The 13,584-nt window shown below is 38.9% G+C and overlaps 1 protein-coding gene across 1 annotated transcript in view; it reads right to left on the bottom strand.

Moving 5' to 3' along the window:
* The window catches only part of Ube4A (Ubiquitination factor E4A), a 91,596-nt gene that overhangs the window by 59,689 nt on the left and 18,323 nt on the right, over positions 1-13,584 (bottom strand). Inside the window, exons 5-8 of the mRNA XM_068351209.1 lie at positions 3,405-3,625; positions 1,821-2,033; positions 1,473-1,667; positions 220-914 (exon numbers count right to left, since the gene is read on the bottom strand). Coding sequence (XP_068207310.1) covers positions 220-914; positions 1,473-1,667; positions 1,821-2,033; positions 3,405-3,625 — 1,324 coding nt within the window. The remainder of the gene's footprint in view (positions 1-219; positions 915-1,472; positions 1,668-1,820; positions 2,034-3,404; positions 3,626-13,584) is intronic.

Below are 13,584 nucleotides of genomic sequence, written 5' to 3'. Positions count from 1 at the left end.
GAGAAGAAATTGAAGGTTTTGTTTACATCGAGAGTGGTATCTGGCCGACAGTTGCCGCTGGTGGGCACACCCGCAACCTGCATAGCGATCGCTCGCGAGTTTTTTATGTATGTGTCTGTCGAGCAACAGAGTTGCAGCTATTATATATTCACCGGCTAAGTTAAATATTTAAAATCACTGTATTCTACACAAGTTTAACCAAATATCAAAATAACTTACATAGGTCGTCTGTAGTTAAATTTTTCTTCAAAAGCCACACTTTGTCCAGTCATCTCTATGCTGACAAAGACATGAATGAGAGCCTCAACTATGTGACCTGAGGCAGGATGATTAAATAACATTTGCTCACGATAACCTGTAAACAATCCACCAGTACTCCCACGATCTGGAAGTAAAGTCTCCAGACACTCAGCAAGATGAGCACGTAAATGGGGGTTATTCATTCGATTGGGAGACCCCATAAATACTATGATAAAGGACATGAAATGAGGGAGAACTTGCGTAGCTCCACTCGCATCAAGTAAGGAAGCATTAAATCGTCTCACTGCACTTATTGTTTCAGTTAAGGTCTCTACTAAGAATTCTGGAATGCACTGGAGATAATAATGAGCTTTATCATCATCAGGTAATGGTAAAGTAACACCCTGCAAAGATGTTGGAAGGCTCTTTTGACCGGGGGGAATTAATGCAATCTGAACAAGCCATTCTGCTGACACTGCTAAAAACTGCAACAAAGCCTCAGCCATATTTGGCTCAAATATTGCAGCCTTATATGATAAGAGTTCAGCTGTCCAAGTTTCCATATGACTGTGCATCCTCTCAGCAGCTGGAGAACCTTGAGCTGACACTTCTTGATACTGGTGCTGTAAGCGGGATAGATCTTGAGATAGCCTATATAACTTTTGTTGTACAACCTGAGGAAAAATATTAGCATGAAAAAATTACATATACTGTATAACATTAATAATCAATTTAAATATAAAATTAGCAATTAATTTAAACAGTAATATTTGAGATAAAGTACTATGTCTTTCATAGACAGATATCATTCCCTTCCTTTTTTCATGATACCTAAAACTAGATGCATTTTGGCTAATAATTGCTAGTCTAAGGGTAATAGAAAAGGTACTCCTATGATGTTGAAATATCAGGGGCTCTTACTTTCACAATGACAGATGCAACACAAAATTAATTTAATGTAAGCTGGATTTAGGTTCTTTTCACTTCTTTAAAGCAGGTTCATTTTTTAGCAGATTTTTACTGAAACGTTTTCATATATGATCTCTCCAGATCAAGATGAGACAATTATTACTTTACTACAGTATATAACTATCGTATTCCACTTGGTAGGTACTTTTTTATTTAATCTTAAACTATGAAAAGGGGCATAACATAATCTCTTTCAATATTCTTTTACAGTATATCAGCTATAATTGTTTCACCATTCATATTCAAATTTCAACAGTACAAACCTGAATCCCAAGATGCAGAGCTCGATGTGTCAAGAAGAAGCAGGAGCTAATAAAGGAGAATTGATTTGAGTGTACAACAGGAGAATCATCTGAAGACGGAACAAGGGAAGTCTGCTTTCCCAAATCTCCTGTATAAGCCCCCGGAACACCATTATCATTGCCTACCCTAGGTGCAATGCAATATGTTGGGTCAACCTAGAAAATATTCAACCATAATCATGATAGATAAACAGTTTAAGATAAAAACCAACTTAATTACATTAAAAACTGTCCAACAAAGAAAATCTATATGCATGAAATATGACAATATCACAAAATAGGCAAATAACACCCCATGCACACACTAACCTTAAGAATCTTTGCAGATTTAATATCTTGTGTAAATGGCTGAGCAAGCTGTAACATCACAGCACCAAGATTGACCATAAACCCATCTGAAACAAATGTGATATCTTGGAGCATTCTACCAGTTTGTACATGCCACAAACCAGCACGGCCACTATTGTCTTCCAAACATTTTTCAATCCACGTTAGCAACTTGTGCTTGGATTCCGGAGACACCTACAAAAAGTAGAAGTAAACAATAAATAAAGAAAGCTAATCTTCAAAGTATTTATTATGAGACTTGAACATTACAATAAGATTCTTTCAAGGAATAAAGGCATACATTACATTATTACTAAATCTGTCCACAGGCCAAACATTTCTAAGCACATTTATTGCAACTTATAATGTAGTCATTAATAAAGATATGCTAATTAAAAAAAAATTAGGACATCCACATTTCTAGACGAGAATGATCATGAATAGGAGGTAAATCAGTTGTTGTTTGTGGATGATACTGTACTGGTTGCATACGCGGAAGAGAAGCTTGGCCGATAAGTGGCAGAATTTGGAAGGGTGTGTGAGAGAAGGAAGTTAAGAGTTAATGTGGGTAAGAGTAAGGTTATGAGATGTATGAGAAGGGAAGGTGGTACGAGGTTGAATGTCATGTTGAATGGAGAGTTATTTGAAGAGGTGGATCAGTTTAAGTACTTGGGGTCTGTTGTTGCATCAAATGGTGGAGTGGAAGCAGACGTCCGTCAGTGAGTGAATGAAGGATGCAAAGTGTTGGGGGTAGTTAAGGTAGTAGTAAATAATAGAGGGTTGGGCATGAATGTAAAGAGAGTTCTGTATGAGAAAGTGATTGTACCAACTGTGATGTATGGATCGGAGTTGTGGGGAATGAAAGTGACGGAAAGACAGAAATTGAATGTGTTTGAGATGAAGTGTCTAAGGAGTATTGCTAGTGTATCTCGAGTAGATAGGGTTAGGAACGAAGTAGTGAGGGTGAGAATGGGTGTAAGAAATGAGTTAGCAGCTAGAGTGGATATGAATGTGTTGAGGTGGTTTTGGCCATGTCGAGAGAATGGAAAATGGCTGTCTGCTAAAGAAGGTGATGAATGCAAGAGTTGATGGGAGAAGTATAAGAGGAAGGCCAAGGTTTGGGTGGATGGATGGAGAGAAGAAAGCTCTAGATGATAGGAGGATAGATGTGAGAGAGACAAGAGAGCGTGCTAGAAATAGGAATGAAAGGCGAGCGATTGTGACACAGTTCTGGCAGGCCCTGCTGCTTCCTCCGGAGCCTTAGATGACCGCGGAGGTAGCAGCAGTAGGGGATTCAGCGTTATGAAGCTTCATCTTTGGTGAATAACAGGGGAGGGTGGGCTGTGGCACCCTAGCAGTACCAGCCAAACTCGGTTGAGTCCCTTGTCAGGCTGGAAGGAATGTAGAGAGGAGAGGTTCCCTTTTTTGTTTCATTTGTTTGATGTCGGCTACCCCCCAAAATTGGGGGAAGTGCCTTGGTATATGTATGTATGTATAAAAATATTCTAACCCATCTAAAAGTATTCTTGACCTTAATGATAAATCGATTGGATATAAATACATTACCTTTAGAAGTGCATAAAAAATCTTATATATTCTTCCATTTATTTTACTCTGGGCCTGCCATATGCTATTCTCTGTATCCTTATGGGCTTGATTCAACTTTGAAGAAGGTTTCTCAAAAAATTCATTTGACTGTCCAAAGTTCTTTGGGAGACAAGATATAGCAAGAAGGCTTCCGAGAGGTGTGTGATGATAACCACGCCCAGTTCGATCCTGAGAAAATTCTGAAATAAAGTGTTTCCTATTGTTAATTACAAGATTAGGAACATTCTATAAAAAAAGTGATGACTAAATGGATTTTGACATAGGACTGTAAAAAGAAATGAGGAAGGAGTAAACCTTTGAAAACAAATTAAACTTTCTCCTATATTTTTACCATCCATTTCAAAACACATTTCTTACTTTTGACAAAAAAAAAAAAAAAGATTTTACACAAGCACAGGGTACAAAAACCAAGTATTGTATTGTCCAGACTAAGCAGCAGCAGCAGCCTTATCTCACCAATCTAAATACTTAATTTCTCTGGTCTGACTGTCGACCACAAATACATATTACTCAGTGGAAATGGAAGAGCACTCTTGGTTAAGTGAAAATTTTATATCATAATACCCTATCTTATAATGTAAATATTTACCATTGGCTGTGATTGCCTTACACACTGATTCAATGTATTGATTACATACACACAAGAGGATTTAATTAACTAGGTGCTGATATGCAACATTCCCTTTATGAACCATTGAATGCAATTTATATCAACTATTTCCACTCCCTTCACTACGATATGAAATAATTTACTTCCAGGAATTGCCAGTGTTTTCTTTTTATTTCATTGTTTACTTCTATGAAAATTTTACAAAATTTGTAATATTATCCTTCAAGATTTTCATTGATCAAACTACTGTACTACATTCCAAAGAAGTGTTTTACTGTAATTCTTTCATTTTGAATAATTTTGAGTACTGTGTTGTTTCCATGTCTGGCCTCCAGCTGCTGACTCTCATCTTAATTTGTTGGACAGGAACTTATGGTTTATTAAATTTCTTATTCCTGATCTTGGTATTAATCTCTGGAACCATCATTTAATTAGTCCTTTATGCATGTTGCATAAGAATTTTCATAATTCTGACCATCCTTTTCATTCAGATCTTCCCCGACTGTACCATCCTGCTCGTAATACTAGGTATGCAGTTAATTCTAACAGTCATGCCTTTTCTATCATTGCTGATTTTATTCCAGCAATGACCAAATTATGAAATGGTCTTCCTAATCAGGCAGTTGAATTGGTGGAACTTCAAAAATTTTAGCTTGCTGTGAATGTTTTTATGTTGAATAGCCTGAAATAAGTCTCTTTTTAGAGTTTATATATGAAAGATATACTTTGATGTTGTTACTGTTCTTAAGTATTTTATATCAATTGTTCATTATTTCTCTTCTAATTTATTTATTCCTTTCCTGACAAGGCTATATTTTTTTGTTGGGACCCTTGAGCTTAGAGCATCCTACTTTTTCAACTAGGGTTGTAGCTTAGCTAGTAGTAGTATTAGTGGTAGTAGTGGGAAAAAAAATTACTTAGCTATACGACAATAAATTATGTAAAGTTCTATATTGTATAGTTTTACAACTATCGGAAGAAGGACTGGTAGAATGGTAACGTATTCGCATAGTAGCAGATCAATCCCAGCCTGGGACTAAGTTTCAGCAGTTTAGTGGGAAGGCCACTGCTGTGCTTGGGCACCACTGTGGGGGTTGGGCTTGCCCGGCTGACGTTCCGGTAAGCATCTATTCTGATGAAACTGAACTGAAACCAGACACCTTTGACCTTTAAAGAAGGCAGAGCCCTTTAAGCCTGATCGAGGATATGAAAGCTCAACCTCATTAGAGACTGAGTGCTGGTAACAAGCACGTTAACACCTGCATCACGTAACTGCTCAGAACCAGGGACGATCTTGGTATGTACTGCCTCTCCCTCCCATACGCAGGGAGAGATCATTGGAGACAATTAGCTACGTTGATTAGACACCTTAAAAGCAAGTACAAAAGAGGTGCATACCAAAGTTTGTTTCCTAAGGGATGACTCTAATTACGCATTAGTTTCCTCTCTCCCTGGAAAGTGAGAGAGAGATCGTCCAGGAAAGAGAAAGAAAAAGAATCGCGCAGCCCTTTATCCTGCCAACAATATGCCTGATCTTCCAGTAAGAAACAGAGCACAGGTAGCAGTGAGTGAGCACCTGTACTATATACCAATAACTAAACTTGGTGATGGGAAAGTTCTCTGTACTATCCTATCACCTAGTACATACTGGTGCCAAAAGCATACCGATGCTTGTTCTCGTGAGCAAAAAAGCAACAGTAATAGAAGGGACGAGAACCAGCACCGTGTACCGATACATATACTTGGTACCATCTTGTTTGTCCTTCATAAAGGGGAAAAGTAGGAACCTAACAATTGGTCTTCCTGGAGTCTTCAAAGATGTATTCTATTTTCTCCACTAGATGTACCTGAGAAGTCACCTGCTTGCACTCTACCCGAGGACAAGTGGTATGGTTCCACGGCACTGTGCAGTTTTAGAGTGTGATAGGATCTCATAAAGAATATCTTGTACGCGTTGTGATCTGGCAAATGCAGAGGGTTCTTGCTCTTGGGGAACTGGCTCTCAAGAATCTAGTGTATAGAGATCCAGAGGGTAGGGATACATTCCTGGAACATATCTGTCAGGATCCAGCATGTGGTACATTCCTTTCCTGGATCATATGTATGGGAATCCTATCTGAGGTGATCTAAAGAGTTATTCAGGTATGTCCAAGGGGCACCTGCAAGCGTGGAACTCGTAAGTCCCTGATCTCATTAGAAGGAGAAGGTGCCTCTCAGAAGATCTTGCAGACAGGTGATGACGCACGCACAGGATTGCTCTCTCGGCGGGAGCACACATGTACAGAAACATGTGCACAGAAGTCATCTGCATTGAGATGTTGTCTTCTTTTTCTTCCACCTGGAGCAGCAGTGTCTATACCAAGGAGGGAAACATAGTAGGAGTCACACATATGTAACTCCTATTGATCAGTCTTCTAGGACTATTTCATCCATAGAGGGGAAAAGGATAGAGCCCTTCTATGCCAACTGGCAGTTTGATGAAATGATAGTCAGGCAAAAGTAGAAGAGGAGTTTGAAGTTCTCCTCCTAAGGGTCATTCAGGCTGATGTCAGTACTCCAAAGGTGAAAAGGTCATGGGAACTCCTGAAGAGACAGCACAACCAGGTGATACATCCTTAGTGCCTTTCCGGGAATGGGAGGACATTGTGGGAAAGAAGAACAGTGCCCTTCTGCTTCAAACTCAGAGGTAGTGACACTTTCTACCTCTGGTGGTGCACATCAATGTCTAAAGAAGGATTTCAAACCTCCTTAGGAATACGCTGTCATCATTGTCACACGGCCACACAAGTGAAAGAATAAACAGCAAAGGAATGCTGTCTAACAGGAACAAGAATGTGGACATCAGAAGATTTGCACAGAAAACTGTCACACAGTTACAGTTATTGGGAAGTCACTGCAAATCCATACTTTCTTCTAAATATTCCTCACTAATGAAAATCTACAAACATGATTATATAAAAGAAAAAACAAAAAGTTAAAAAAGCCAGTTGAGGGAGCCATAAATACTGCCTGTACCATCTGGTAGCTGAAAACATAGTGAGAGCTAAGTAGCCTGTCGGATGGGCGTGGCTTCTCCACATGCTCATCAAAGTTTTTAACAGCTGTATCCAGTTTCGTTGAAAGATTACTCCTACATGGGTTTGCATTTCTGCAAGAACAAACCTGGATATCTTCCTTTGCATGTTAAATACTACCAGTTGACTAAAATGTTGACTTGCTTAATAACCATGGGTCCAGCTGTACACAAGATTGACTCAAACAGCGGAATCTATTTTGAGCCTGTAAAATGGAAATCTGGTGGAACTTGACTAATCTAAGTTCAGTGAGGCTGGAATTCAACTTCCAGCATGAGACATAAATGGGCTTCTAGTACAAGACTTGTTTTGTGTTGTAAGTATATGTAGGAGCATTTGTATTTGGTTAAGACTAACCTCATAAGTAATTAAAATGTAGGTAAATATCTTATAAAACAATATTCCTAATGGAGAAAATAAGTGTTCCTGGTGTATTTACAGGTACTTTTGAACTGTTCTAATACTAATAATTGGGGAAACCCAGATTTTTTGTTTTAGACATTTTAAAATTTCAAAACTTATGATTGATAAACCACATTTTATTAGGAAAACAAACACAAGAACACCACCTAACCTAAGATTCCCCACCTAACCTACACTAGGAGAAATATCCTTACCTGCTTACCAGCCGGAAGGGATTTATAGCCCTTCCAACCCATCCTTAAACTGCTGCATCCTTAGCTTACACTAAGACTAAGTCTCAACCATGTGTTTGCTTCCTAACCGACTTCACTCCTGGTAAGGTAACACTAAATCCTAATATCTCATAAATTGTAAAACTAGCTTCACTATATTGCATTTCAGACAAAGATAAACATAAAGAAAATGGATTCAATCAGTAATAAGAAAGTTTACGCCTGTTCCAACCAAATACGTACATCCTGAAATGTAAATTAAAAATTTTCATATTTCATATACAGTGAACCCTCGTTTATCGCGGTAGATAGGTTCCAAACCCGGCCGCGATAGGTGAAAATCCGCGAAGTATTGACACCATATTTACCTATTTATTTAACATGTATATTCGGACTTTTAAAACCTTCCCTTGTACATAGTACTGTTAACAAACTACCCTTTAATGTACAGAACACTTAATGCATGTACAGTGGAACCTCTACACACGAACGTATCTACATCCGAATTTTCCAACATCCAAAGTAAAATTCGAGCAAATTTTTGACTCTACACCCGAATTTTATTTCGACACACGAAGTAGTAATTTTCGTCGTACCGGTTGTATCCGAATTTTTCGACACGCGAAGTACAATTCGAACACGTTCCGACTCTACACCCGAATGTTTTTTTCGACACCCGAAGTAAACAATACTCGTACGCGTAGTCGGTGCTCATAGCGCCTGAAGTGTTTTTTATTTCCGCCGATAGAAGGCAGCACATCGACCTCGGAGGGACGCTCAATTAGCGCGGCTTGGGTCAGTCCTCTGTTCTCGCCGGCTTCTTGCGGTTGTGCTCTTTGCGTTCTGATATTAACTGTGAATTAATCATGATTTTTTACGTGCATCCATTAACGATAATTTACGTAAATCATGGGTCCAAAAAGGCTTAGTTTTGGCAGTGGTAGTGGTAGTGGTGAGAAAAGGGAGAAGAAAATGCTTTCTATAGAAATTAAGCAGGAAATTATTGAAAAACATGAGCGTGGCATCCGCGTGAGTGAATTTGCTAAACAGTATGGCCGTAATATGTCGACGATCTCGACAATCCTTAAACAGAAGGAAGCTATTAAAGCAGTGAAACCTTCTAAGGTGATCACTATAATTTCCAAACGCCGTACCCCTATCATAGAAGAGATGGAACGACTTCTACTAGTGTGGATTAAGGATAGAGAGATCGTTGGCGACACCATCACCGAAACCGTTATCTGCGAGAAGGCGCACGCCATCTTTACGGACTTGAAGGAGGAGAGCTCTGGGGGTGATGCTGGGGAGAGTTCAACCGAGCCTTCCTCAGATGATTTCAAGGCATCTCGTGGCTGGTTCGAGAAATTTAAGAAACGGTCCGGGATTCATTCAGTTGTTCGCCACGGAGAGGCTGCTAGTGCGGACACAAAGGCTGCAACTTTGTTAAAAAATTCGAAAATATCGTAAAGGAAGAAGGCTACGTAGAGCAGCATGTGTTCAATTGTGATGAAACCGGGCTGTTTTGGAAGAAGATGCCGAGTCGAACCTACATCACTGCTGAAGAGAAGAAATTGCCTGGGCATAAGCCAATGAAGGATCGGTTGACTCTTGCTCTATGTGCCAACGCTAGCGGGGACTTTAAAGTCAAGCCCTTACTTGTTTACCATTCGGAGAACCCTAGGGCCTTTAAAGCAGACAACGTCAATAAGGATCAGCTTCATGTTTTCTGGCGATCCAACTCGAAGGCCTGGGTCACTAGGCAATTCTTTGTGCAATGGGTAAACCAAGTTTTCGGTCCTTCTGTAAAGAAGTATCTTCATGAGCAGAAATTGCCTTTAAAGTGCCTGCTATGCCTTGACAATGCACCCGTTCACCCCCCCGGACTTGAAGATGATATCTTCGATGAATTCAAGTTCATAAAGGTGCTGTATCTTCCACCAAATACCACCTCTATCCTCCAGCCCATGGACCAGCAAGTCATCTCTAATTTTAAGAAGCTGTACACCAAGCACTTATTCAAGCAGTGCTTTAATGTCACGCAAAGCACCAACTTAACTTTGCGTGAATTTTGGAGGGGCCACTTCAACATCGTGCACTGCTTAAAGATCATTGATCAGGCTTGGGTGGGATTAACTCGACGGACCCTCAATTCTGCATGGAAGAAGCTGTGGCCTGATGCAGTTTCTCCCCGAGATTTCGAGGGTTTTGACCCCGAACCTGATCCCGTGGTCGGTGCAGCGGAAGCCGTAGAGGAAATAGTCTCCCTTGGCAAGTCCATGGGTCTGGAGGTCAACGCAGATGACGTTACGGAACTCGTCGCCGAACATCACGACGAACTGACGACGGATGAGCTCAAGGAACTCCATGCTATGTCGGAGCACATGAGTGATGACGAGGAAGAGAGCGAGGAGGTAGAACATGTGTTAGGTTCAGCGCAAATAAAAGAGGTGTTAGGAAAATATCAAGACGTGGTCGACTTCATCGACAAATACCATCCAAAGAAATTGCAGGTTTGTCGTGTAGTTTCTCAATTCGATGATGTTTGCCTAACGCACTTTCGAAACATTCTGAAAAGCCGTACGAAGCAATTATCTATCGATGCTTTCTTTAAAAAACTGCGAAGCGAACTCGCGATGAAGAGGATGTAAGTGAACCGAAGAAAACGGCAAAGAGTGAAGAGGAAGAAAGTGAAACACAGAAAACGGAAAAGAGTGAAGCAAAAGAAATTCAGTCAATTTTAAATGTAAGTGATAGTGATTAAAATTACGTAATCATCAAAAAGAAAAAAAGAAAATGTAAAAAAAAAATATAAAATATAAAAATAAAAAAAAAAATAAGCTAAGTTATGTTAAAGTTCACTTAGTGTAAGTTAGAATAAGTTACCGTAGTGTTACGTTTATCGTAGTTAACCTCTCTACCTCCTCGCCGTCCGTCCGTCCGTCTCCTCTCTCCTCTCTGCGTAGCGAAGACGAACAACACCTGCGCTGGAGTTTCTAAGGTAAAGTGACGCTAAAAACCCGTTTCTTATTTATCATTTTTTGCTAATTCTTCTTATTTACATGTCTATTCTTCTTATTTACATGTCTATTATCTAATTTAGTGTTCATTATTCTCATGGGAAAGTTATGTGTAGTAGTTTATTAAGAAGTTATCATAGGTTTTTGGGCTCAACCACGGATTAATCCTATTTCAATGTATTCATATGGGAAAATTCGTTTCTACATCCGAACAATTTCTACATCCGAAGTTGGTTCTGGAACGGATTAAATTCGTATGTAGAGGTTCCACTGTACTACAGTACCCTAAACTAAAACAGGCACAAATATTAAAGGCGATTTTATATCATGCGTTTCCTAAACACGCTAAAAAGCACGATAAAAAATGGCAACCAATGTTTTGTTTACATTTATCTCTGATCATAATGAAGAAACAAACTCATTTAGTGTACACATATATATATAGGTTAGTTTTTGCATCTATTATATTGATGTATACAGTATGTTGATTTTGTTATTACCAATGTTTTACTTAATTTTCCTTAGGACTTCCAAATGAAATGTTTTTCTTTATGACGCCGCCTGAAACGACGGCGTCATAAAGTACGCTCAGTAAACAACCACGCTCAGAACAAAGAAGGCATTTAACGCGCATGATGAAAGTGATAAATAATGATATTTACAGTAAAAGCATTTACAAAATATATTATTACAAATATTATTTACCGTATCTATATAAAATCATACAGTACATACTGTACGTAGCAAAGCAGGAAAACAATTTACGAGAGAGAGAGAGAGAGAGAGAGAGAGAGAGAGAGAGAGAGAGAGAGAGAGAGAGAGAGAGAGAGATAGTTTTACGTACGTAAATGTAAATTTTAAACAAAAAAAATATGATAGGCTTTTAAAACCTTCCCTTTAACTTAATGCATACAGTACTAAACTATAAAACAGGCACAAATATTAAAATGTTAGAATATTAAAGTAAAAAATAAAGATTGTTACTGTACTCACCACGAAAGAAGTTCAAGAAAAACTTGAATGATGATGGCGATGAATTTGCTGCACAGTAGAAATGATGATGATGAAGCTGATGATGTCTTCTACTGTGCAGCCAATAATAGTATTTTACGTCTCTTCAGACGGAGGTGTCTTTTCCTGGGACACCTCTTCAACTTCTTCCTGAGACACTTCTTCAATTTCTTCTGAGGGCATTGTGATCGGAAGTTGCTGCCGCTGCTTCTTTTTTCGCAAGAGCATCCTGTAGGGAGCCATGTGTTCATCGATCTTGGTGCAGAATTGTACAGAACGAACCATATCCTCGTCCCACTCTTGCGACATTTCTTTCACCTCATTCGCAAGCTTGCAGAGCTTGGCAAGCCGTTCTAATGTTAAGACCGTTTCTTCGACATTTTCTTGGATCTCTTCCTGTGTTTCACTGTCTTCACTGCCCGATTTCGTCAGGTCTTCGAGGTCTGCAGCCGCGTAACTTCTACTGTCTTTTAACATAGTATCGAGAAGCGTCACCTTCTCAGCAATTGTCATCATCTTTCGGTGCTGTTTAGGCTCACTACCAGCCTTAGTAGAAGCAGAAGGCTTGGGAGGCATTGTACAGTAGGGTTTAACAGAAAGTTCAACAAAAAGTTCAACTTAAAACAGTCACGCACAGCACAGATTAAAGTTCACAATTAACAACGTCAACACAGCGATACAGCGGGAGACAAAGTGACCGCGGAAAGAGATGCTGCGGGTTGGAGAAGCGGTCAAAACACCAATCAGAGGCTAGATTACAAAACTTGGGTTCTGATTCGTCATCTATTAGCGCTTGAACCAATCACAACCCAATTCAAAGTACAAGATACCCTGCGTACAGTATACTGTACAGTAATAATAATAAATAATGATACTGTAATAATAATAATAATAATAATAATAATGATAATAATAATAATAATAATAATAATAATAATAACAATAATAATTTTAATAACAACAACAATAATAATAATAATAGCTTTACCTACGCTATTTTACGCTTTTGTTGTAGGATGTGTGTGTGTGTGTCTCTCTCTCTCTCTCTCTCGTACGCTTATTCGAAATGTGATTTTTGCAACAAAGAATATTATTGGATGCAGTACTACGTACGTATACATACAAAAGATTCATGGAAAAGAAGCACTTCCATTACATTTGTAGTAATGTACAGTAGTAGCCAACAGCAGCCTTACACCATTCTAATATGGTATGACTGCATCTGATTTGCGTTTCATGTTCGATTTAATTTTACTACGTACTGTATACAGTACTGAATTATCGTATGATCACATTCTCTTTTCGTGTTTTATTTCTTTCTGTGCTTAATTATATGTCATATGTAATGCAATGAACAATCAGTAAGAGCAGATATTACTAATTACAGTATTAATGGAATTACAGGTAACGAAATATCGTATTTGGGGTCTTCAGATATTGCGGTATTTTCGAAATTTCCGGAAAATCCGCGATATGTATATATATATGGGTTATGGAAAAAACCCGCGAAGTGGTGAATCCGCGATGGTCGAACCGCGAAGTAGCGAGGGTTCACTGTAATGCACATTTAATTAAGGCATTAGAAAGCCACCTGAACCTTTTGTCTGAATTCACTTTTACAGAGTTGGATGTGAAATGAGTCTGCTTACTTCTGCCCTTGACCCTTCTTCCCTTTAGGAATGGAGGGTTAACATTGACTAAAGTGTTGTGAATGTTACCCTACTTGAGAATGAATTCTCAGTCTCAACAATAGCAGGATCATCCTGGTCTGTTCACTCCACTAACATATAT

This window comes from Palaemon carinicauda, chromosome 27, assembly GCF_036898095.1.
Source record: "Palaemon carinicauda isolate YSFRI2023 chromosome 27, ASM3689809v2, whole genome shotgun sequence".
Taxonomy (NCBI): domain Eukaryota; kingdom Metazoa; phylum Arthropoda; class Malacostraca; order Decapoda; family Palaemonidae; genus Palaemon; species Palaemon carinicauda.
Note: the sequence above shows the minus strand (reverse complement) of the source record. Positions and strands in the feature narration are given on the sequence as shown.